Source organism: Vipera berus (assembly GCF_964194415.1).
Source record: "Vipera berus genome assembly, chromosome: 4".
Lineage (NCBI taxonomy): Eukaryota > Metazoa > Chordata > Lepidosauria > Squamata > Viperidae > Vipera > Vipera berus.
The window spans coordinates 36,225,916-36,252,881 of NC_138206.1; the positions used below are offsets into that span (position 1 = coordinate 36,225,916).

General features: G+C 37.1%; 1 protein-coding gene across 1 annotated transcript in view; it reads right to left on the reverse strand.

The window, feature by feature from the left end:
* Positions 1 to 26,966, reverse strand: part of MYH15 (myosin heavy chain 15) — a gene marked incomplete at its 5' end in the record, with an annotated part of 98,258 nt that overhangs the window by 21,337 nt on the left and 49,955 nt on the right. The window contains 10 exons of the mRNA XM_081327740.1: positions 3,674 to 3,798; positions 6,591 to 6,940; positions 7,202 to 7,398; positions 8,018 to 8,136; positions 10,411 to 10,537; positions 13,770 to 14,159; positions 17,883 to 17,973; positions 18,892 to 19,037; positions 19,959 to 20,135; positions 21,483 to 21,725. Of these exons, the coding sequence (XP_081183866.1) occupies positions 3,674 to 3,798; positions 6,591 to 6,940; positions 7,202 to 7,398; positions 8,018 to 8,136; positions 10,411 to 10,537; positions 13,770 to 14,159; positions 17,883 to 17,973; positions 18,892 to 19,037; positions 19,959 to 20,135; positions 21,483 to 21,725 (1,965 nt within the window). The remainder of the gene's footprint in view (positions 1 to 3,673; positions 3,799 to 6,590; positions 6,941 to 7,201; positions 7,399 to 8,017; positions 8,137 to 10,410; positions 10,538 to 13,769; positions 14,160 to 17,882; positions 17,974 to 18,891; positions 19,038 to 19,958; positions 20,136 to 21,482; positions 21,726 to 26,966) is intronic.

Here is a 26,966-nt window from a genome sequence, read left to right on the forward strand (position 1 = left end):
GCCTGCAAAATTTTAAAAAAAGAAAGACAGATTAATAAAATGAAACATATGGCTTATTCAGAGCTTATTTTCAGTATCAGTGCATTCCAAATACTGCTAGAAAAGAGATGGTGTATGTCCCTTTTAAAATATATAAATGATTTTTAAAATTTTAATACATGACAGTGCTATTGAATGTATTCAGTTAACTTGTTATGTAAACAGATCATAATCAGATACACCAAATTATACTTAAGAGAGCACATAGATATTAAAAGATTAAATCAACCTGATGATTACCATTTTACAAAAACACAGAAAAACAAGTATTGGCTGGAAATTTCCAACAATTAGATGGCAGAAAACACCTGGATATTTACAGCCAAGGCAAGTGAATGTGATTTTTAAATATAACAGTTTTTCCATACTTGTACATTTACAACAATATTGGATATCTTATTGGCCAATTGGGTAACATGAGAATTTGGATTACAGCCAAAGAACAAGAAGCATTTATCTCTGAATCTATATAGCACTATAATTACATGGCTTTATAGCCATTTTCACTTTTCCAGATTGCCCAAGAGGTTGTAAAAAGTAAATAAGATTTCCAAATTTATTTTCACTTTGGGATGAGGCATAAAAACACCACTTTCAAGAGCAATAAAGGCCCCACAATTGTAAAAAGCTACTTTTGATCCAAAGCTTCATTGACCAAACTCCAACTTTTGCTTCTAGATTATGTTTTGTTCACATGACTCATAGAATTGCAATATAGTTTAGCATGTTGGGCAACCACAGGGTGCATGCTTAGTTTATAATTCAGCCTATTGTGCCCAGGATCAATTAGGTAAACCATGGCTAAAATAACCAGGAGTAAGCATGCATTTATGAATATGTCCTCAGAACAAGTCAGAAGTAGTAAATTGGCAAGCTACCTAATGTGAAATATGTATTTGCATTTACAACCTTTTTAAATTGAAGCTCTCTCTAGATATGCAACTGATAATTATCTCATTGTAACAGATGGAAGAGAAGATTTAGCCCTTTCTTCTTTTGATGAAGTCTTAAGAAAAGTACTTCCTCAGAAGCTGGTATTAGCTACACTTCACTGGGACACGGCAGGAATTTCCTGAATTCAAAGGCCAGGATTTCCCTCAAAATTACAGTAGAGGAGAAAAAGAATCAGAGCGTCCCTCTGTCTGCCTTCTTTGATTTGGATAATTATCATCTCCCCTGGCTGATGCCATTAGCATGTTAAATGGAAAGTCAGTTTAATATTATGCAAATTTGATCCTTAATTGTTTTACTAATTTACCTTTCCCAACAAATTATCTGTCATACAGAACAACTGTTTTCAAGTTCCCAGTCTTAAGAGAACTCTTTCAACATTGACTTTAAGGCTTTATTTATACAACATTAAGACTACCAGATTTGGGAGGCAAATATCAGACAACTACTTCTGGTAGCAAAGAGCTCTGAATATTTGCAGCCCAGGTTAGAGCTCCTTCATGACTATGGGCCCATCCCAACAACCTCTTCACCCCACTGTGAGTGCATCGCTTCCTCTGGATGTGCTCTCAGTGATTCTCAGTTCTAAAAATGATATTCTCATAATGAGGCCTATGAGCCATTTAGGTCATATCGATAATGTGGGAAAGGCAAGTTGAAATGATGTTTTCTGTCTCAACTTTGTTGTAATTGGTTCTGCTGGTTTCCTGAGTTGCTGTTCTTCCATGGGATTCTGACCTTCCACTCCTCAATCTTTTTTTGACTGCATCCCAACTCTTACAAACACTTTTCATTTTGTAAGAAAAGCATTTGACCAGTCCAGATAGATACTGACATATCCCTAAACCCCACTAGCCTATCTCTGACTTAAGGTGTACGTGGGCAAGGTGTATGACAACTTGCCGCAGCCAACTTACCACTGGACAACTTGCCATGGGACAACTTGCTGAGGGACAAGAGTTACACTAATATCGAATAAATAGTGAAATATAATCATTAAAGAAAGGATACCAGGGGAGGAACAAAATGAAATGTGAATGACAAAAAATAAAATATTTTTTAAATTACTTTAAATAATTATATTGAATTGTTGAATCATTCTGCAGTGAATTTTCCCATGGGGAGTTGGCCATGGCTAATTGTCCCATGAAGAATTGGCTGTGCTGAGTTGGCCATGGTGAATTGACCATGGTAAGTTGACTGTGGCGAGCTGGCTGCGGCAAGTTGCCCCATTCTGACATAGGCAAGTGTATCTAAAAGAAATCAGCTCTTGTGATTCTTCTGGGGTTTTCCCCATCATTACAACAGCCACCAATCACAGAAGTTCCTCTATCATAAACTCATTAGTTTTATGCTGGGGGCATGGTGTACCACAAAGTTTTAGAAATAGTTCCTTTCTAATAGGAAAGTATTGGCCAAGATACATAATATCACTAGTCTATTCCATATCGGTTAAGTTGGCAGCAGTAATGATTGGTAAGTAGCAGCGCTTCAGATACTAAAGGTGAACTAAAGCTTCCAAGATTTCTCATTATAAGCTTGAGAGTTGCAGTTCAGAAACATCTACACAAATGCACACACATCCTCTTACAAGGATGTTTAATATGGAATACTGCATCCAGTTTTGGTCACCACGATGTAAAAAAGATGTCGAGACTCTAGAAAGGGTACAGAGAAGAGCAACAAAGATGATTAGGGGGCTGGAGGCTAAAACATATAGGGAACGGTTGCTGGAATTGGGTATGTGTAGTTTAATGAAGAGAAGGGTGAGGGGTGACATGATAGCAGTGTTCCAATATCTCAGGGGCCGCCACAAAGAAGAGGGAGTCAAGCTATTCTCCAAAGCACCTGAAAGCAGGACAAGAAGCAACGGATGGAAATTAGTCAAGGAGAGAAGCAACCTAGAACTAAGGAGAAACTTCCTGACAGTTAGAACAATTAACCAGTGGAACAACCTGCCTCCAGAGGTGGTGAATGCTCCAACACTGGAGGTTTTTAAGAAGAGACTGGACAGCCATTTGCCTGAAATGGTATAAGGTTTCCTGCCTGAGCAGGGGGTTGGACTAGATGACCTCCAAGGTCCCTTCCAACATTATTATTATTATTATTATTATTATTATTATTATTATTATTATTATTATTATTATTATTATTATTATGGAATTTAACAATGGCATAGAAACTGCATATGGGGAAGCAATTCGCCACTTTTAGTACATTTTAAAGAAGCTGAGGATTTTAAAATCTGTTTCTAACATCATTTGCTAGCCAGCTGGTTTTTTTCAATATTTTCTTTCCTGAAAATATTTGAGAAATACATGCCAAACATTCATAGCAAAAAAGAAAAAAAAATCCTATACAATATTTTAACCAGGAACCATATCTTAAGTCACCTGGCAAGAGATGGTTACTGCCCATACAGGTAAATTGCTTTTCTTTTATTTGAAGGACTATATTATACAATAACTACAATGACAAAAGCATATGAAAATGTTATCTCTTAATTCAATGATTCAAAGTGATAATTCATGATGCAAGCTGCACCATTTCATACATGTACGTATCATGATGTCATGCAGAAATATACTGTATAAGGGGCAGAGTTTGCGTCAAGTCATCATGACTTGTCTTTTCTTGCTGTCTGGGTGTATCTATAAAAAGATTGTCCAAATCTTTATCTTACCTCAGCTTCTTCCAGGGCTAGCTGGACTTCTGCTTTTTCTTGTTCAGTCTGTTTCTTCATTTTCTCTAATTCATGAAGGTTCTTGTTTCCTTCGCTGATCTGATCGGTTAGGTCTGAAATTTCCTCTGTAAGAATTTTTAAAAACAATAAAGAAAGAATAAGGATCAGAAGTCCTTCCTTTCTTCTAAACCAATGTTTGTGTGCATGCATGTGTACTCTTTCGTGTCCGTGTGTGCTGAAAAGCTGAAAGATGTTGAATGCTTATTTTATTTAACAAATTTATATGGCTGTCCATTTCAGTAACTCTGGGTGGCATACAGTAATGGATTAAATTGAATTGAACACCCCCCAAAAAATAAGCCCATTCCCTCCCACCTGCCCCTGTGGCTGCAAACAAATCAAATAAGCTACTTGATCAGCTACTTGACCTAAGTATCAACTTAGGTCCCCTAGTTCATTGACAGAACTATGTCCACAGGGTCTTTTGAAAAAGTAACAAGGTGGAGGCAAACTTTATCTGCAGGGGAATCTTGTTTCATGGGGAGGGAGCAGGAGAAGGCCCTATTTTTGGTCCCACCCGATGAATTTCTTTAAGAGGTGAGACACACAACATGCCCTGCTTCCTGCTCTAGTGGGGTGGGTAGATGTAACTGGAGAAAGGCACTCCTTCAAATCACTTGGTCCCAAGCCATGTAGGCCTTTAAAGGTGATAACCAGCACCTTGAATTGCACCCAGAAGCAAATCAGCAGCCAATAAATCTCAGCTCTGCAAAAGAGATGAAATGTTCATTAATTTGGGCTTGCACAAAACCATACAGATCATTGAATTTTGAGCCAATTGAAGCTTTCAGATACACTCCAAGGGTAGCCCCATGTAGAGTACATATTACAATGCATCATTGGTTCCTACAAGGCAGAATAAAAAGAATCTCCAAGTTACGTCAATTAAAACAACTTCCAGATAAATATGAGATATTTGTATAACCATACTATTATTTTTGAGGATGATTTTCATTCATGGATCATATTCTGGTCATATTTCAAAAAATGGACATGATAGAGCACTTGGACCAATAAGAACACTTGGGAACCAGCAACCTACAATGTCTAACTCTCCCCAAGCTGAGAATAGCATTTAAGTCAGACATAAGAACTTGCCATCTGCACTGCTGCAAGAGTGATACTCCAAACCCTATTAACTGAGCATACCTGCCCATGCAGCATCAAAGAGACTGACACAATTTCACATGTATGATATCAAGTATGTATGATATCAAGATATCAAGTATGCTTATATTCTGCCCCTAACATATACATTTCCAGGAAGACCAGACAATTCCATGTGAACTATCTTCTAGAAGATTTGAAACTGCTTATCACCTGTGCAGTAGCTAAATTCTGTATTGCCACCATGAAAAAAGCATAACTGGTTACAGGGGGAAAAAATCACTTCTGTTTTATTTATCACTTTCAATTTATCATGTACCAGCTATTTTTTTAGATTATATGTTTTTTTAACTTCACAGTTTGTAATGTTTTAGATTTACACTTGTAAAAGTAATTAATGCATTATAGCAGTGTATGTCACATTTTTATTAATCATTATATATATATATTATGCTGATAGTTTATCTCATCTATTCAATTTTACTTTGGTGTTGTATTTTTTTTAATTTTGGCTGATCATTATCAAATAAATTATTACTAATTCTTAGCTGGTGTTGGACTTCATACACATTGAATTCTTCCTAAGAACCTAGGGTGTCGTAATGTATTGGCCTAGTATACTATATGTGCATATCTAAGCAGTTTGGCTTTTTGTAACTGACCGATGGAGATTTTGCCAATGTATATATTTTCTAAGTATCATCCAAGATTTATTATTATTATTATTTGTTACTTTTGATGAAAAGAAGGTGCTATATTATCATTAGAGTACATAAGCTGTAAGGAAATATTGATCATACAATAATAGTATATTACTATTTTGAAGAATATTCATTATGAATTGACTTAGGTCAGAAGCATGACAAAAAATGCTATGTCCCCTTTTCATATGCTTGTTCCATCTATTTACAAACAACTACAACTTTTATGTCTGTAAACTTTAATTGGGTGAAACAGTGCATCACAGGGCACCAATTTTTGAACTAATTACCTCAAATGAGCCAAGTTACAGAATGAGTCCAAACTCCAGAACCCATGACTCCCATGAGCAAATTTGTGGTTGTTTAAGTATTGCTGTCACCCAGAAGTTGAGTAGAATGGTCCCACCCTAGCTTTCCGGAAGCCAGGAAGACCTGTCCCATCATAGTTGCCATGGCAGGAAGTTGGAAGTCACTCCTGCTCTTGCTGTTTTTCTGCCCTTGTTCATTCTATTTCTCTTTATGTGAGAAATGTCTCTGAAATGATGAGTCACAGATTGTGTGGTTCACATATAAAGAGGGACATGGATTATTTAACAGTGGGTTATTTCAGTGAAAATAATCGTATTTTCTGAGCCATACTCTTTAATGTTTTGGTATCCAGCTCCACTATGTGTGGACACTGTGTTCCTTTGTTCTTGTAAATCAGTATCAGCTATTCATAGTTTTTTTATTGAAAGCTATTCATAGTTTTATATTAGATATCTGTCTATTCTACCATTACAGAAACTTAATGTGTTTGGCAAATTCCATAGTAAATAAGACTTTTTAGGGATACTCTACGAAAGTTAATCCATCTGATATGAAAGTTCTTTTTTTGGTACTTCAAAGGTGAAGTTCCATACAAATAAGTCCAGATTATACCTGGAACTTTATTTACCCTCCTTTCAGGAAGGCAAATTGCTCTGTATCTTTGTGGGTTAAGGCTTCTGAGCTCCTTATGCAAATTATTCATGACTTCCCTGCAGTATCCTTAATAACAAATGACCTACCTTGGAGATTCTTGTTTTCTCTTTTTAAGGTTTCTGTATTGTCTAGGCTTTCTTCATATGCATTCTTTAGTTTAAATAATTCTGTACTGAGGCTTCTAGATTCCTTCTGGGCACTCTCAAGCTCTGCTTGGGACTCTTCATACTTCTGTTTCCATTCTGCAATCATCCTGTCAAAATTGCGCTGCTTCTTGTCCAGAACTCCCGCAGCTGAGTTGGCCTTTTCCAAGTCAATCATTATGTCCTCCAATTCATTCTGCAGTCGATGTTTTGTCTTTTCCAGAGATGAACATTTGGCATTGGCAGCCTCAATGGCTTCCTCTGCCTCCTGGAGACGAGCTGCCAATTTTTTCCTAATAGCAGATATTCATAATAAATTAACCCATTGAAAATTTTTCTGATTTTTACAAAAAATCAAGCAATTGAACTTGGTTTGTTACATATTGGCAAAATGTGTTCCCAATACCATCAGGGGTTTACATGTTTACATAAAACTGCTTTATGTTTTCTGCTATAGTCTCACCACTAGGTTCTACTTTTCCTTTCCATGTATTCATGCCAGTTTATAAAAAGAATATAGTGAAAAGTTAAGCAGTAACTTTGATGTCTCTTACTTAGCTTCTTCCAGCTCTTCAGTTCTTTGGATTGCATCTGTTTCATATTTAGTTCTCCACTGTGCTACTTCTGCATTCCCTTTAGAAAGTGCCCTCTGCAGCTCAGCCTTAGCTTCTTGTTCCTCCTCATACTGCTCACGCAAGAGGTCACAGTCATGGCGAGCAGCCTGCAGAGCATGGGCCAAAGCATTCTTGGACTGCAGGATAAAGAAATTGGAATTAGCACATTTTGTAGCAGAAAAAGGAGCTACAATTGGAATTGTAACTAGCAAGTTCCTGTGATTGATTTCCAGATTTGCTTTTTACCTTTTTGACGTGAAATTCTCATCAGTTACATTATATTACTTGATCCATAACAACTATCACGACCTTTATTCTGAATTTATAATCCCATTCTGTATTTTAAGTGCTGTGGTGGAGCAGTGGTCAGAATGCAGTATTACAGGCTAATTCTACCAACTGCTAGCATTTCAATTCTCACCAGCCTTCCACCCTTCTAAGGTGGGTAAAATGAGGGTCCAGACTGTTGGGGAAAATATTTTGACTTTGTAAACTGCTTAGGGAGAGCTATAAAGCACTGGATCAGTATATAAGTCTAAGTGCTATTGCTATTTACACAAATATTGACAAATAATGATTTGATTTACACAAATCGAAAACAATAATGGATCAATTTGTCCTGTTATGCAGATCAGTGAATTTCCATTGCACTGACATGAGACATGTGATTCTGGACGTATTCACAAACTATCATAAAATGAGAAATTTTCTCTGACTGTCTCAGAATCATGTCAGGATTGCTAATGAAAGCATTACCTTGGTCTCTTCCTCTAGCTGCCTTTTAAGTTCATCTATTTGTTGAGTGAAAGACAATTTCCCTCGAGAAAGTTGGTTGATAAATGATTCTTTTTCTTCCAGCAGCCTCGTAAATTCACCTGCCAGAGAGGTATCAAAAACAATAATAAGCATATGTTTTTTTTATGACAGGAAAGCAAGATGGAATAAATTTTGCTACTTGAGGCAAATATTCTATCAGTTCAGATTATTCTAAAGTAAGATTGCCCTTCAGACACAATGGGATGGTCTGAGATAGTAAATTGGGTGTTTCATGGTACAAAACATTTGCAGGCTGGCTCAGGCTTTGCCAAAATTGGAGTTATGTTAGGAAACCAAGAAGTCCTCTGGTCACAGAGAAAGCAAAGGAGAAAAACAATGTGATGTTGGACTGAAAAAATGCATAAAAGTGAAGTTTCAGGTCAATGCATAATGCACATATAGTAGCAGTGCTAGTCAGGATATTCAGTTTCATTACAAATGCATCTCCATTGACTTCTACCATACATGAATACTTATTGCAAACAAACTAATTCTTGCATGCAGAAACTGAAACAAAGAGTGGAAGCATGGTTTAGTATTTCTGTTTGGAATCCTTAATCAAAAACCTCTATATAAATTCATAAACCAGTGTCCAGGATTCAAAGAGCAAACCCTTTCCCTCATCAAATGGTTTTGACTTTATAGAACTGCTTTGTGGGCATTAAAGAAATGCAAGTATTCGATGCATTCTTATTTTGAATAGTATTTTGCTTTTAAAAAATTATTAAACACACTAATAAGAACTATCTCTCTAATAGCCAAGTGGGTTGCTATGGTATTCAGGACAAAGAGTTCAATTTTAAAAGCTGAATATCAATTAGCAATAGTGTATATGATTAAAAAAAGTATATTGTTCACCTATTTAAATGCTCAGCTACGTAGAAACTTCAACAAAGACAGTATGAATGCTGCCCCTAGCCCTTTCCTCACATTCAACCAGAATTCTGAAGAGCATTTGTGTTATGTATGCAGGCACCTGCATAGCAACAGCCACCAGGGGGCGTTGGCCTGAACGGTTTTTGGCGGGAAACCTAGGGCCAACCCCATTGGCTGTCCGCTTACCTGGCTAGGTATTTAAGGAGGCCAGGTAACCCTCATTCCCCAGTGGGCCATCCCCTCCAATAAAGAGCTGAACTCACACTCTGGCTGGCGTCTCTTCCTTGCGTCGGACCCACTACACAATAATTTGTGTTTACTGTGCAGCCTGCTCTGCACAGAACTCTGCTGTATTAGAGTTTAAATTGCACTTCTTGCTTATTCAACAAATTCAGCATTTTCCCAGTCCACTGGTAAATGCATAGAGCAGTATTTCTTAACCTCAAAACCTCTGAGTTTCTTGGTGGGGGGTGGGGGTGGGGAGGTGGGGGAGGAGAGATAAAGTCAACATAGCTTAAAATTGCTAAATTAAGAAATACTGTCATAGAGATTAGGATAATATAAATAAGAGTTGTCTTATGGGAAAAAGGCATGACATATAAATTTAATAAATAAATAAAAGAAAAGATACCCAGGCAAAATGGAATGGAACAAAACAGAACAGAATAGAATAGAAGGTAGTCCTTCTAGAAGGTTGCAAAAGATGATCACATGACCCCAGGACACTGCAACCATGATAAGTATGGACCAATTGTCAAGCATCTGAATGTAAATCACATGACCATGGGGATGCTGCAACAGTCATAAGGGTGAAAAATGGTCATAAGACACTTTTTTCAATGCTGTTGTAACTTTGAACTGACACTAAATCAGCTGTTGTTAGTCGAGGACTAAGAATAGAACAGAACAGAATAGGATAGAATGGTTTTATTGATTTAGTCATTTGAACATATCAAAAGTATAAAAGTGATACAAATATAAAAGTAGATACAAGGAAAACAATAGGACATGTTCACAGTAAGTCGCCAGCCTACAGTTAATTTCAGTCTGATCTAAATATTCTGTTTTCTTTGAAATAACCTTTGATACAAAGAGTGCTGTTTTATTAGTGATATGCAAGTTTGTTCCCTGCAAAAAGTAAGACATCTTCTCCCAGGTACCATTTTTTAAAGTTTTTAAATAAGAATCTAAATAAACTGCCCTTTCAGCAGAATACAGTCTGCAGTCAAAAGGGATGTGTCCAGTGTCTTAAACAGCTGTGCTCCACAGAGTCTTCCTTCAAGTCAAACTCCATGAAACCTCCCATAACTTATCATTGTGCCTAGTTGTTTAAAACACTCTAGAAAAAGCTGTTCTGAGATGTTGAGATATATAGGTTGAGGCAGATTTGTGTTGAGAAAAAGTAAGATATAACACAACAATTAATAAGAATTGTACAGAACTGTCCAATAACTTACCATTCTCAACTTGCAGCTTCCCTTTCTGTGCAGTCAGATCATTTATCACCCGAGTCATTTCATCCACTTTAGTCTTGGCCTCACTGAGATGATCTTCAAAAGTACGGCAGAGTTTCTCTGCATTTGCCTAAAGCAATAGAACAAACTTACTGTAAGAAAGGAATATATTTGTTGTTTTAATGCTTTCTAGTGCATTTTAATGGAACATCTGTCAGCTGCCTAGAGTCACTTCTGGGGAGATGAGAGGCATACAAGTTTAATAATAAATAAATGAAATCTAAATAGAAATTATCTCAGTCAGGCTGAACCTATACACCTTGGATACTGTTAAATTTGGCTGGAAGAAATTAAAGTAGCATACTAATAAATATTTAACTAAAAGAAAAAAATCTGACTCGATATTTTTTAAAATTGTTATTATATAATACAAATTAGCTGATTCTTAGTGAAAAACTACACATCTAAAATGCTAAAATCTTTTAATAATATGATTTTAACATTTTTATACTTCCATCTACAAAGATAACCTTTTGTTTTTTTTCAGATTATAATAAAAAAATTGCTCCAGCTATGTATCAACCCAAATTATTACTTTCCCTAATCAATATTTTACTGGAATTATATCCCCAAAAGCAAACATATAGGAATATATGATGACATATGAAATGAAATAAATCATTTAATTAATAATAATTTGGAATTATTTGACTGAATTCATGAGATAAAGTATCTTACTTAGACAATAATATACTTCTGTGAGTTTTAGACATTTTTTTAGAAACTCTTGTCAGTAGTTGGAAGAAAAAAAAATACCCTTAAGGAATATTTTACAATTCTTCCACACATCATTTATTATTAAAGAAAATGGAAGTTTTTGTGAAGAACATGATGTGATCTTATAATACCCACTTCTGTCAAAGTCCATAAAAGGTACTAGCTTAAAATTTCTGCAAACGAATTCAGAAAATGTCAAAGTAGTTTGTGCTCACTATTTTAATACTAATTTAACAACTGTTTCATTTAATAACTAATGTTTTAGTGACTAATTTAGTGACTAGTTACAATGGAGGTCTATAAAAGAAAGAAAGCTGAAGTAAGATCTGAAATTAGAGTTTTGGATAGTGAAAAAAAGGTAATATATTCTCTCTCACTTTGTGTGTTTGTGTATATACACACATACACATAATACATACTGTATAATAGTAACATGGCACCCAAAGATGAGCAACTGAAAGAATGCTTGGGGCAGGCTATAGATAGCTGAGGTGGCAAACATTGAGAAATCCTACCAGTGGCTGAAAAGGGATGGACTAAAACAAGGCTTTTCATCCAGTGGTACAGGTACCACCTGTGGTACATTGGCACCTGGCAGGTGGTAGCGGCAGAGGGGAATGAGCTGAACCGGTGGCAGCACCGCACAAGCCTGAGTGAGAGATGGCTGGAGCTGCAGGGCTGTCAGGGCTCAGCAGAAGCACCAGGATCAGCGCTTCTTTGGGGCTGTCAGGGCTCAGTGGAAGCACCAGGATCAGCGCCAGGCTCCAGCTGGAGCTCAGCACTGATCCTTGTGCTTCTGCTGAGCCCTAAAGAAGCACCAATCAGCTGGAAAGCAGCACTGATCCTGACACTTCTGCTGAGCCTAGAAGAAGCACCAATCAGCTGGAATATTGCAGCATCTCCAGGGTCTTGTGATTTACATTCAGCTGCTTGGCAACCGATTCATATTTATGATGGTCTCAGTGTCCCAGGGTCATGTGAAGTGACCAAAACCTGCTGCAACCACCCAGCAGATGGGGGGGAATAAAAACCACCCCACCTCTGCTGCCAATCCTCAACAGAAATGCTCACAACAGTGAAAACCTCAGACAGGAGGAAGAGCACCTCTGGGTGGGCAGGCAGGTGTCTTGCTCGGCTGTGGCTGGGGGGGGCACTTTTTTCACTGCTATTGTAACTTCGAACAGTCACTAAGCGAACTGTTGTAAGTTGAGGACTACCTGTACTTCATCACTTTTTTCCTTTTTTGTGTGTGGGGGGGGGGGAGTTCATCAAGTTTTTGACACCTTGCTAGGCAACTGGTGGTACTTGGATGTTGCCATATCCTAAAAGTGGTACAATGAGTGAAAAGCTTGAAAAGCCCGGGACTAAAAGACAGCACTGAGGGCACTGATCATAGCAGCAGAAGAACAGGCACCAAGCACCAGAACCGTAGAAGTAGAAGTCAACCACATTAGACAGGACCTGAGGTGCAGACTATGCAGAGAGGTCTCAAAGACAGTCCAACATATAGCAGGGTGTAAGATGCAGGCATCAACAGAACACACCGAGTGGCACAACTAAGTAGCTGGAACTGTGTCCAGGAACATCTGTACAGTGTATGGGCTAGATCCCCCCAAGTCCAGGTGGGAAATTACACAGAAAGTCATGCATAATTGGAATAGAAGACAAATGTAATGTATGCAGCAGCGCCAAGTGACAGCAACATCAGGAAGAAGGAGTATGGGAAGTTGGAGAACTACCAGGGCCTGAAGGAGGCACTGGAGAGGATATGGGAAGTAAAGATCAAAGTAGTCCCAATGGCGGTAGGAACACTTGGGGCTGTGATTCCTAAGCTGGGAGAGTGACTCCAACAGATCCCAAGCATAATAGCAGAGCTCTCTCTCCAGAAGAGTGCAGTGCTAGGAACAATTAAGATCCTGCACAAAAACCTCAAACCCTCAGGCATCTGGTAGAGTAGTGGCCGCCAACCTTTTGGATTCCAGGGACTGGTTCTGTGGAGAGAGGTTTTTTCCCCACAGACCGGGGGTGGGAGGAGGGGACATGGTTTTGCATGCTGCCTACATTCCTTGGATGGGGCTTTGCTTGTTTGCGTGGCCTGGTTTCTGGCATGCCATGGCCCCATGCCAGTCCATGGAATGGGGGTTGGGAGCCCCTGTGGTAGAGGACCCAAGATTGAGAAAGACACATATTATCCATAGGGGTTATAAGGGATATTTTTTTAAAAAAAATGTATGTGCATGTGGGGGTGTTACTCTAACACGACATAACATTTCTTGAAAAAAACAGTTAGGAGCAGCAGTGTTCACAGAGAGTCCAGGTGGCAAAAAAGTCAAGATGGAGACCACAACAATGTGATCAAAACCCCTTCCTTTTTTATCTGCATCATAACCCATGTAAAAAAAGGAAGTTGGACTTTGGTCTCAAAGATCTGGTCACCATCTTGACGTTTTGACCCTCCTATAGCTCCCCACCCTATGGAAGGATTATACTTAGAGTCTATCTATATCTCTGTATCTACTGCATCTATATCTCTGTGTCTCTATAGATCCCCATTCAAACTTTCACATTAGATTGATGGCTTTTACCTTTCCCTTGACCAGCTGCTCCATGTTGGATGATAGATCATCCACCTCTAACTTCAGCTCACTTTTCTCTTTCTCCAGTTTTTGTTTGACTCTCTGCAAATTGTCGACTTGTTCCCCAAGTTCTGCCATGCTGTCCGCATGCTTCTTCCTTAGAGTAGCTGCAGTAGCTTCATAATGCAAAGTGGCTTCTTCAAGGTCCCGTCGTAGTTTGAGAAACTCTGCCTCACGTTTCTTGTTCATTTCCAGCTGTGCTGAAGTAGCACCCCCAGCTTCCTCTAGTCGCTCACTCAATTCTTCTAGTTCTCGAGCCAGATCTGATCGCTGCTTCTCCACTTTCGCTCGGGCAGCCCTTTCTGCTTCCAGTTCTTCCTCCAACTCCTCTATACGGGCCTATGAGACAGATTAAAAAACAAACTTCTACACAGAGGGCAATACTTATGTATTCTACTTATATATACTACAAGGGACATGGTGGCTCAGTGGGTTAGGACACTGAGCTTGTTGATCAGAAGGTTGGCAGTTTGGCGGGTCGAATCCCGAGTGCCGCGTAACAGAGTGAGTGCTTGTTACTTGTCCCAGGTTCTGCCAACCTAGCAGTTCGAAAGCACGTAAAAATGCAAGTAGAAAAATAGGGACCACTACGGTGGGAAGGTAACAGTGTTCCGTGCGCCTTTGGCGTCTAGTCATGCCGGCCACATGACCACGGAGACGTCCTCGGACAAGCGCTGGCTCTTCGGCTTTGAAACGGAGATGAGCACCGGCCCCTAGAGTCGGAAACGACTAGCACGCGTGTGCGGGGGAACCTTTACCTTTACCTTATACTACAAACTGTATATATAACTTGAATGTATGCCTAACTCTGAACCTTATTCACAGTTCTTTCTTCACTTAGTTGAATATGAATCTGAGCTTCAGGCCTTTCAAAATTCTGTACCAACTTAGTTGGCTGAAAAATTGGGTGAACAATTTCTTTGACTTCCTTGAAAGAAAAGAGAAATCCTTCAACAATCTATTAAGGGCAAGGCTTCCTCTTAACCATGACAGTACACCACTAATCAAAAAGCCCCAGGAGGTGATTCCTTTGTAATGGACTTTCTTGGGATTTATTGATATGTGTACAGCTTGGGAGGCTGCTGATTGCTGACTGCACAGTAAAATGGCAGGATACATAGAGCTCTTTTGACCACCTCTCTGTTCAAAAAGTGCAAATATACCACACACCATTATTGGAATTATCTTCTCTTTTATCCTAATTTTTAAAACACAAAATCTATGATCAGACTGAAAGAGAACCAGAAGAAAAAAATGCAGAATAATATTCCGCATTAGTTAGAATATTAATTGTTGAGCTAAAGCCACCATAGCAAAATGAGGCCAAGGTTTCTAAGTTTTATCAACCCCAGACAGCATTGTTACTGGGATGACAAGAGCTGCAGTTCAACATATAATTGGATAGGGAAAAACATAGAGATATTAAAATAAGGGTGAGTGTTTGATATGTATTCTGAATACATGGTGAATTTACTATGATTCCACCTGTCTGGAAAGGTAGTTTTGTACCATTTTCCCATGACATCAGGCTGCAGTTGTATTTGAAATTATATGGAATATGCTACTCAACTTTGAAGGATCTATTCTAACTATGCATAGAATTACTCTAAGGGCTACTTGAGATGCAAAAATCCCAGTGTGTGAAAGTAAACTTTGATGGAACTGGTAAACACACATTTTTAAACGTAGAGTGTAATATGCCCCTTTAAAATTCAAAGAAGCATGAATTATAAGGTAAAGAGAAGCTCTTATCCATGTTTTGACTCTGAACTAGAACTGTCAAAACGGCTTAGCCACATATTCTACTTCTGGGCAATGAGCAAGTTGCAGCATTATTAATGGCACTTCCCATAACCTCCCCTACAAAGAGAAATGAAAACTAACTTTGGCAGCTGTTAAACCAAGATGATCATGCAGCCTCCATAGATCAATAGCTAAGGGGAGTATTTTTATTCCTGGAAGAGTTTTGCTCCTGTACAAATTCAATGTTGATGTCACATATCAACACAGTTCATGTTGTCTTCCTCCAAAATACAACCTTATTTTGTAATTCACCAGCCACTGTATACTTATAATCAAGGGTATTCAGAGAGATGTTTTTGTTTTTGCTGAGAATATCTCCCCCCCCCCCCCGCCCAATTCACTTTCTCTCATATGTCTTTCTTTCCAAGTTCCTCATCTACTCTTTTATGACTGCCAATCCAGCAACTAAGTTATCCTATTAGTTGGAACCCCTGCAATTCAGGAAGGAGATTTGAAACCTGCTTTTCTCAAGTGATCAATAGTACCTTTGAAAAGTGCAAAATAAAACTCAATGAAGTTTTATCTATGCTGGAGAGAATAAATACAGGTATGTGTACTGTGAAGGGAATGAGTATGGTTCTCATTCTCCTCACAGGAAGTGAAGAGCACTCCCTTTAAAACAGTGTGATGGACAGCTATTTAGATCTGTGAGGAGCCCAAAAGCTGCAAATTATATAAATGGACAAGCTATAATTTTGGATTTCCTGAGATTAGGGGAGGTATCTGGAGGACTTTCTTTCCAAAATGGCTACAGTCTAAACTATTTAGAGACAGCTTCAAAATGGCAGAAAATCATACAATCAGAGCAGGCTCTCTAAAAAACAAAAACTGGGAAGGCTGTGGCTCCAGTTTGCATCTCCTGTTCTAAATTTCTGAAATGAAGAATTGGATGTGGGTTCACCAATCATGGATATCCTTTACAGCACATCTATCATTTATGTTTAGACTTTGGATGAAGGGATATATGTTGGGCACAGGAAGCGATAACTAATTTTGATTTGCATTTATAGCCAGGCCATGGAAATGATTATTTAAAGCCAGCTGGCATTCTGATGGTGCAACCTTCCTATTTAAATACCTAGGTATTTCCATGTTTATAATTTAATCATTAAATCCTCCATAAAGGAAGAAAAAGTGAATAAAATAATATGAAATCCAGAACCCTTTTCAACATTAGATGGATTTAAAAGAAAAATGGATGTACTCGTGAAGTAATAGTTGGAACCTCTAGGTGTGAGAAGACACCATATGGAGATGCATTACCTAGAACAGGGATCTCCAACTCCCAGGCCATGGCTCCACTACTGGGCTGTGGCCTATTTGGAACAAGGCCATGTGAGCAGCGTGCCAGCATGCCCATGCAGCTCAACCTGTACGAGTTATGGGCCAACATGCATGCACAGGTGTGTGCAGCTCAACTTGCCCAAGTCGACCTATGCTCTCGTGCACATGCACACTGGCCTGTCCCTCATGCAGTTCAGTTCCCTTCTCCCCCAGCCACCCTGACAAGCCACAAAGGGTGAGGACCGCTGATCTAGACCACCAACAGGATATGAATTTTTAAACAGTATAAACTTTGGAAATTCTATAATTTGGACTCCCGATTTATGAAGCAACACTAGAGTTAAGAAATATGATCTGGATGTTTTCTGTGGAATCTAACTGAATCCAGCAAAACCTTTCATGCATCGATGTCTCTAATTGGCAGAAATTCATATTGAAAGGTACTAAAGTGGTTCATAAATTGTATCAAGCTATGGCCATTATTTTCAAGGAGATCCTAAGGATGAAATAACAGAAAAGACGCCCTAGGGTATCTCTGGGAAAGATGAGGAATGAATCCAATCAAATATATGTTAGAGCCTACATTAGGGATTATATTCTTATCATGTCTACAGATAGCTTGTTATCAGCCCTATTTCAAGTAAAAAATATTCTAGACCTCTGAAGTGGCTAGAATCCACTCTGAACCTTTTCTGTCATGTTCCCTGTCCTCTGAAAGAGCATCACCCAACTATTGAGGTATATAGGTTGACCTATATAGATAAGAGATTCTGGAAGTGTGGCAGTGTACAAATTTAATAAATAACTACAATAATAATGTTTATTATTATTGGATATGTTTTCCCTTGGTATAGGTTATTTTTTCATATAATGAACTTTGTTTTTATGTGTGAACCATTTAGATTCACTGTTGACTTATAAATTGTAAACAATTACCAGCTCAATGGAAGAAAATAAGAATCACTCATTATTTACCTGAAGCTCTTTTATCTTTTTTTGGAGCTGCATCACTATGGCCTGTTCATCTTCAATCTTAGAGTTCATCTGACTGATTTCAAATTCTTTCCTGTTAATGCAAGAGTTGTTCAGATGTGGTGGAATATAAGACTATTCATCAGAATGGCCTTATTGCTTTCTCAGCAGAAATGCAGTTTCGGAAGTAATGGCCATCATTACTGTTATTTATCAAGATTTTTTTAAAATAAAAAACTTAGTTGTTAATGCAAAGTTTTTAAAAAATCTTATCTTATTTCTTGATTTGCAAACTAAGCAACCCATGGATATTGTACCTTTAATAACTGATAGTGGGTGAAGTTGGTGAGTATACTTTGTGCTACACTTTGATCTGCTGCCAAATTTGTTGTAATAAAAGAAACTACAGCAGATCAGGAGAGGAAAATATAAAAACAGAATCCTACAACACAGAAGCTTTGTTTTGTCTTGCTACCTATTATTAGTGAGGTGTAAAATTTAAAAGCTCCCAAGATAACTTTGTAGGTAGAAATAGGTCCCCTGACCCTGCTTTTTAAAAATCTTATTAGCTATCAATTCTCTACCTTTCTTTCCCAAGCTATCCCACTTCTGTTATATGGAAGTTTTGACTTACTAGTCAAACATATCCACCAGGCACATATGACAAAACCTCAGGGGAATGACAAACCTTCAGGTTTTGGCTGCTTTCCCTGGATCCAAAAATGCAGGGAACTTCCAAGTACCCAGCAGTTTATATTGTAAGTTTAGGTATGTGCAATTATTTCATGTAATTGGTAATTACTTTCCAAGTTTAAAAGTGAATATAAAGGGGAAGCCAAAAATGCTTATACTAAAAAGGCAGGTCCTTTCTAGATGTTTTGGACTTCAGCTTACATCTGTCTCATTCAGTATGGCAAATTGTGAGACACAAGGGATTGGGGAAATTGTGGTTAAAGGCATTGGCTTTTCTTTCTCTATGTTACCATATCAAACTGAATTATTAAAAGCTTACTTCTTTAGCTTTTCTTCAAGTTGCAGTTTATCATTTTCTAAATCCATGAGACTTTCTTGAGTCAGTTTCAAGTCTCCTTCCAGTTTTCGTTTGGCTCTTTCCAGATCCATTCTCACTTTCTTTTCTTGTTCCAGAGAACCTTCAAGCTACAGACATAAAAAGGTAGAAATGAACATTCAATAGTTCAAGACTTCAAGGAACTATGAATTCTGACAGTATGTTACAATTAGTTGCATAGGTTATAATAAAGTATAGAAAGACTATAAAGGTAAAGATAAAGGTTCCCCCGCACATGCGTGCTAGTCGTTTCCGACTCTAGGGGCCGGTGCTCATCTCCGTTTCAAAGCCAAAGAGCCAGCGCTTGTCCGAGGACGTCTCCGTGGTCATGTGGCCGGCATGACTAGACGCCAAAGGCACACGGAACGCTGTTACCTTCCCACCGTAGTGGTCCCTATTTTTCTACTTGCATTTTTACATGCTTTCGAACTGCTAGGTTGCCAGAAGCTGGGACGAGTAACAGGCGCTCACTCTATTATGTGGCACTCGGGATTCGACCCGCCAAACTGCCGACCTTCTGATCGACAAGCTCAGCGTCCTAACCCGCTGAGCCACTGTGTCCCTAGAAAGACTATACATCATGCTAATGCATAATGTGGATTGTTTGGTTTTGCTTAACATACTGCATAAGCCTACCTATTATAATTTATAACCCATCACTTCTGACTAAGCGTGATGTGACCATTGAATAAACATGTGCATTCATGATTCACATTAAGCCATGTTGAACTGAGAGGCTTAGTAACTGGTTTACTTTAAGTCATTTTTCTCATGGCAAAGAATGGGTTTGACATCAATGCTATTATTCATCAAACACCCAGACAATCAATTAAAAAGCCAAATTTTATTCAACTAAGTGACTCCAAGAACTATTGAATAAAAGATCTCATCATTCCAGAACAACCTGGTAATATTAACCAGCAATGATGAGAGTTCTACTCCACTGTATCTAAGGGCACCAGTTGGATAAGGTTAATCTAGATAAATCAACAACAATAAACCAAACATACATCATCCACTTGTTGCTCCAGTTTTACTTTAGCCTTGCTCAGAGTATTGACTTTATCCTCTTCTACTTGCAGATCATCTAAGGCCTGTTGATGAGCTTCCTGTAAAGATTTCTTTTCTTTTGTGAGTTTGCTTATGGTTTCATCCAGTGCTGCCATTTCTTCTGTTAGGTTTTTAACCTAAAAATGAAACAGAAATAAGTATAAAAGTCAAGAACTACTTGCAGAGTCATTGTAGTTAAAATGCATTTTGACCCTTGTTTGTGAAAACTACTGTACAGTATATATATATAATGTACTTCTGGTTCATACGAAACAGACATATTCCTTTTTGATTATGCACTCATGTAAATTGAATCACAGACATGCCATCATATGAAAAAGGAAGAAAAATATCTTAGATCAGACATGTCAAACTCGCAATGTCATATGACATCACGTGACGTATCGGAACTTTTTCCCCATTGCTGGCAATGGGGTGGGCACGGTTTCCTCGTGACACGTCTGGCCCGCAGGTCAGCAGTTTGACACCCCTGTCTTTTTTTTTTTAAAAAAACCCTCTAGAACTCCTTATCAAGGGCAAAGCTCTAGTGATCCAAACAGGTTGTGTTCAATTGAGCATTCATTACTCTTGGAACTCCATCAAATTTTTACAGTGAAAAACACAGCTTGAAAAACCTGGGCTTAGAGTATTGGAGCAGAGACAGTTCCATATCCAGGTAATAAAATATGTTGTTCGAAATAATCTGCATAACAATTTTCAACACTCAAGATGTCATAGCATATAATGTATCCTCCAGGCAACTGTGGATGTGGCCAATACCTGGATAGGAAACTCTGTGCATGGAAAATCTTATCTACATTATTTTAGGTTCCATAATGAAATAAATGTTTTATGTGTGTGCACACATTTGTGTGTGTTTGTGTGTGTGTGTGTGTGTGTGTGTGTATAACAAATAGTCAGGTACTGCATTTGTTTATGTGAATGCTATCAGGAAATAACAGAATTATAGATCATTTCTATAGGCATAGATATCAGGATGACAAAATAAAAGGAGGAAATAATGTAATTTATATAGATTCTGTTCATCCATATATTTTCTCTGAAAAATTATTAGACCTTGAGTTAGCAAAATCCGTAAGAGAACTATATATGTCATCAAAAACATCTACAGTATTCAATTTCACTGGATGTAATGAAGATTTAATGTTATTCTCTGTCTACTTTTAGCACACCATGTACAATTTTATGAAGTTATGCTTTCTTTTTTCTAGTCTAAAATCTCCAACTGGTGTAACCTTTTCCCATTGAGAAACTGCAGCTTTCTGAGGCATAGTTCAAACTGTGGGCATTTTATTTTTGATTCATTTTACTTTGAAATTTACTTTTTTTCAAACGGACAAACATTCGCCTAACATTTTCATTAAGCTATCGGCCATGATCCAAATATTCCTTTCCTGACTGTTCAGCATATCAGCAAACAGTTAGACCAGGCTGAGTTTTGTCTTAAAAAATATTAAAAGTACCTTATTTTCTGTAGCATGTTTTTCTTTCTCAACTTTTGCCAAAGTAATTTCAAGGTCATCAATATCTTTCTTAAGCTCAGAACATTCATCCTCCAGCTTTCTCTTCTTGGATGTCAACTCCGAGTTCATCTCTTCTTCATCTTCTACCCGTTCAGTCAGTTCTTTGACTTTGGCTTCCATCTGGATCTTAGATTTAATCAGTAAATCACATCGTTCTTCTGCATCTGCAAGGGTATCTTGTTCCTGTTAGAATTTGCAGAGAATTGTATTAATGGCTCCAGAAAATCTATTTACTGTAGGTAACCAATCAATAAATTATACATTTTAGAATTAAGTGACAAAATTGCAATCTAGACTACATACTACTTTAAACGCATGCTAGGTGCAAGAGATCATTGCAAAGAACTAGATTGCTTTGTGTTCTTGGAAAATATCTGACCAAGGTCTGGATAGATGAAAAGTGTTCACACTTGGCTTTTAAACTGGTTCTTTATTAACACATTGAAAGGACTAGACTATATAGTTTCATGTGCTCAAAATTAAACTTGTTTAAACTTTCGGTTGTTGTGCTTTATTTAGTCTATGTCACTGGTACATTGTTGAAGTTTTAGGCATGATAGATGGACAACGGATCTCTTCCACTGCTGTTATCTTGAAATTGGCATTAAGGGGACATATGCTTTGATTTTAGAGGTATTATATGGAAGTTCTAGTAATAAAAATCAGTGGCTTCGCTGAAAAAAATGGGACTAAGAGTAAGAATAAAGCACACAAAATTATTGACAAGTACAGCAACCTACACAATGAAAATATTGAAACAGTGGTTAATTTCTGCTTTTTAGGATAAAAACTCTGCAATAAAGAAAGCAGGAATGGAAAATATGCTACAGACTTGTACTTGGTAGGATCACAATGAAGACTTGAAAAAAGATTTTCAAATGCTGTCATGTTTCTGTACCTACAAAGATCAGAATCATATAAACAATGGTTTTAATGTGATACTTTATGGAAATGAAAGTTGGACTTTGAAAAAAGTAGGATAGAAAAAGGATTGATGCTTTGGAATTGAAGTAGTTGTAACAGACTCCTGGGGATACTATGGATAGCCAAGAAAAGAAATGAATCTTTAAATACATCAACCCAAAGTTCTCACTCGAGGCACAAATAACCAGACACAAAATATCATACTTTGGACAGTATGTGAAGACCTAGCTCTCCAGAGAAATCTAGAAAATATGAAAAAAAAACCAAAAAAGTGAACAATCAGCAGCAAGTTTACAAGATTCAGTTACAATAGCAATGTGTGCACCATAAAAGACCCACAGAACCGGTCTGGGTTCAAATCATCCTGCAGATAATGTATGTATCTAGTCACTAGATTTAACAGTAAACTGGCACATAATAATCAGACATACATCACTTTTGTTCATATTGGATTTTTTTGTACAGTTTCTAAATGTGTTGTTAGCACCCAGAGACGCATGTGTGAGATGGGCACCACAGAGGTTATTTTATAAATAAATAATAACTAAATAAAGTTTCAACCCTAAGAGCAAGTGATGCCTCTATTTTTGTGGATTTTTTAAAGCTTCCTTTTGGAATAATCTAAATTGATCACATCTGGTGATTGTTAAAAACAACTACAACCCAGAACTACTGTTTTTATTTCTGAATGCTATACATACTGTATATCATAAAAAGTAAGTCCCACTTTCAACACTATTTATTCTTAGGTGAGTAGAGGTAGTCCTCAACTGAGGACCACAATGGAGCCTGCCCATCACAAATGTAAAGTGGGTTACCCACAGATCCAACTGTATTTTACAATACTTTTTGCAGTGCTCGTTAAGCAAACAACCTGTACAATTTTTCAGCCTCTATGACATCTCAACCAAAATTCTTCATCTTTCAAATAAATACTGTATAATATTATCCCACAAAGGAAAGTGGAAAAAGTATGTGGTGTAAATTGCTTTGCATGTATAAATAGAATAATCAGTCAGTTTAGATATAAGTTCAAGATAACAAACACTTAAAATATGCATTCTTTCCTTGGCAATACAAAAGTACACCAACAAATTGTGTATAAAACACTACATATCCCAAATTTAACATTCTGCTTCTTTGTTGGTTTGCCATGGAAACTGATTCTGGGACTGAAATATGTATAAATAAAATTCGTATTTATATCCAAGCTTTTAAAGTTTTACACTTCATGTATTTACATGTAAAGTAATGTTAACTAATGCAGAGAAAAACGAAGGCTGTCATCCTTAGTTGAACAAATTATTGAGACATGCTATTTCTTTTTTTCTGCTTTTTTAGGATTTTTTTTTAAAAATAAAGCAAACTGAATTTATTGTGAAAAATACTTGCAAAATATGATAAAATAAAAAACAATTTTATAAAGATTGATATGCCCCTTATTAATTTTTTATGATTTTTTGAATATAATCATGTTTCTCCTTTGTAATTTGCATATTCTTCTTTGTATAGATTTATGCTACTTATGCAGCCTATGTGTTTGCTTTAAAAAATGCGGAATTATTACTTATTTACTTGTAGGAATTCGCTATTCTCCAGTAACAGAGGAAAAATTTTTTTAACCAACATTCTTATAGGAGCATTTTATCAATAGAAAGATAATTTTTCTCCTTGAGAAAACATGTTTTCATCTCATGATTTTCAAACAGGGTTTGTCTTTATGACTGCCTAAGCACGCACACACACACACACACACACACACACAAACACAAGTCTAGTTGCAGCACTATTGATGCAAAGCTGAATTCCTAATGACTTTGACTCATCTTTTCAAACGTCATGTGAAAGCTCTAGGCTTACCAACATAGTTCCATTATCATAGGAGTATGCAACTTCTGACAAATTGAAGTTCATACAAGCTTTCTAAATGGTATGTTAAGTACAGCTGTCAAATATTGGTGGAACCAGGAGCCAACTGGAGAAAAAACTTTAATAATTGAAAGGGTAAAAATGGGTGTACCTTTAAGGAATAAGTACTAATTTTGTTCCTTAATGTCTCCAAGGTTATACTAATAGTGTAAAATGGACTTTTTTTGATTCTCCTCTCTCTGCACTGTTTCAGGGAGGTCACATCTGATTCATTTATATATTTTCTGCATAAATACATTATAGGATTGTTTGATCATAGTAAACTGATGTCCCCAGTTTACTGATGAACTGATGAACCTGTGAATGGGCTCTATAGAAGGAGGATACTGTAACATTGAAAACCAGATGAAACATCTCTCTGGGTTTTTAAGATGCAAAAGATGATTCTTTGATTCTTCCAAAAAGTCAACACAGGAGGGATATGAAAATAGAAACCACCACAGAGTTTCTATTCTATACAAAAACAATCCATTTGATTTCGAAATACTATTTTGGAAGGGTTTTTTAAAGTATTTTCTTTTTCCAATTATGGTGAATTTACATTATCTCTCTTTAAAAGGAAGAGGCCATCATCAGCTTATTTACAGTAAAGCGCTTCTCTGATTTCCATCTTTCTTTGAAGATAACTTAGGTGATATTATTGCTATAAACTTTGGAGAGCCATATTGCTCAGCAGCAAGTGAAAATAATAATAATAATAATTAATAATAATAATAATAATAATAATAATAATAATAATAATAATAATAATAATAATAATAAGATTTGATTTGATCTCAGGCATTTCTTAAAAGAAAAAAACATATTCTCCTTTCCAATTTTTGACAGTAAAACATTTTTGTGAACACCTTTAGTACCCATCAATTTTATTTTTTATAAGATGGAGAATATATCAATCATTTTTCTGGAAAGCCTTCAATTCTACTTATCTCTTTAATAATATAATAATAATATATTTATATTTATATTTACTTGATTTATATACTGCCCTTCTCTCGAAGGACTCAGGGCGGTGTACAGGGCAATAAAATAAAATAAAATAATAAAATAAATAAAATAAAAAAATAAATAATAATAATAAAATAATAATGATGATGATGATAATGATAATGATAATGTTAAAATGATAAAGTTAAACTGCTTTGGGACTTCAGAATTCAAACAGACAAGCACCTGCAACATAACACTGCAGACTTAACAATTGTCGATAAGAAAGACAAAAAAGTCTGGATAGTGGACATGGCAGTGCCTGGAGACAGCAGAATAGACAAGAAAGTACTGGAGAAGATAACAAAATAGAAAGACCTACAAATAGAAATAGAAAGACTGTGGCAAAGGCAAGCAAGGGTAGTACCAATAGTAATAGGCGCCTTGGGTGTAATCCCAAAACAACTGGAGCACCACTTGAACACCACTGGCATTGACAAATTTGCCATTAGTCAATTACAAAAGGCGGCCTTACTAAGAACTGCTTCCATCCTGCAATGATATCTGCCTATACCAGGTAGACAAAATGCCAATAGGTAAACAAAAATGCCAAATCTAGTCTGAACATCTGGCTGACTGTGCAATGATCAATAATAATAATAATAATAATAATAATAATAATAATAATAATAATAATAATAATAATAATAATAATAATAATAATGATAAAGTTGGAAGGGACCTTGGAGGTCATCTAGTCCAACCCCCTGCTCAGGCAGGAAACCTTATACCATTTCAGAAAAATGGCTGTCCAGTCTCTTCTTAAAAACTTCCAGTGTTGGAGCATTCACAGCTTCTGGAGGTAGGTTGTTCCACTGGTTAATTGTTCTAACTGCCAGAAAAAATCTCCTTAGTTCTAGGTTCCTTCTTTCCTTGGTTAGTTTCCATCCATTGCTTCTTGTCCTGCCTTCAGGTGTTTTGGAGAATAGCTTGACTCTCTCTTTTTTGTAGCAGCCTCTGAGATATTGGAACACTGCTATCATGTCACCCCTCATTCTTCTCTTCATTAGACTAGACATACCCAATTTCAGCAACCATTCCTTATATGTTTTAACCTCCCTGATCATCTTTGTTGCTCTTCTCTGTACTCCTTCTAGAGTCTCAACATCTTTTTTACATCGTGGTGACCAAAACTGGATGCAGTATTCCAAGTGTAGCCTTACCAAGGCATTGTAAAGTTATATTAACATTTCACATGATCTTGATTCTATCCCTCTGTTAATGCAGCCTAGCACTGTGTTGACTTTTTTGGCAGCTACATCACACTGTTGGGTCATATTTAAGTGATTGCCTACTAGGAGTCCAAGACCCTTATCACAATTGCTACTGTTGAGCAAGGTACCACCTATACTATACCTGTGTATTTGGTTTTTCTTGCCTAAATGTAAAACCTTAGTTTTTTCACAATTGAATTTCATTTTGTTAGATAGCGCCCAATGATCAAGTCTGTCAAGATCCTTCTGTATCCTAAGCCTATCTTCTGGAGTGTTGGCTATTCCTGCCGGCTTAGTGTCATCTGCAAATTTGATGAATTCCCTATCTATCCCCTCATCCAAATCATTGATGAAGATGTTGAAGAACACT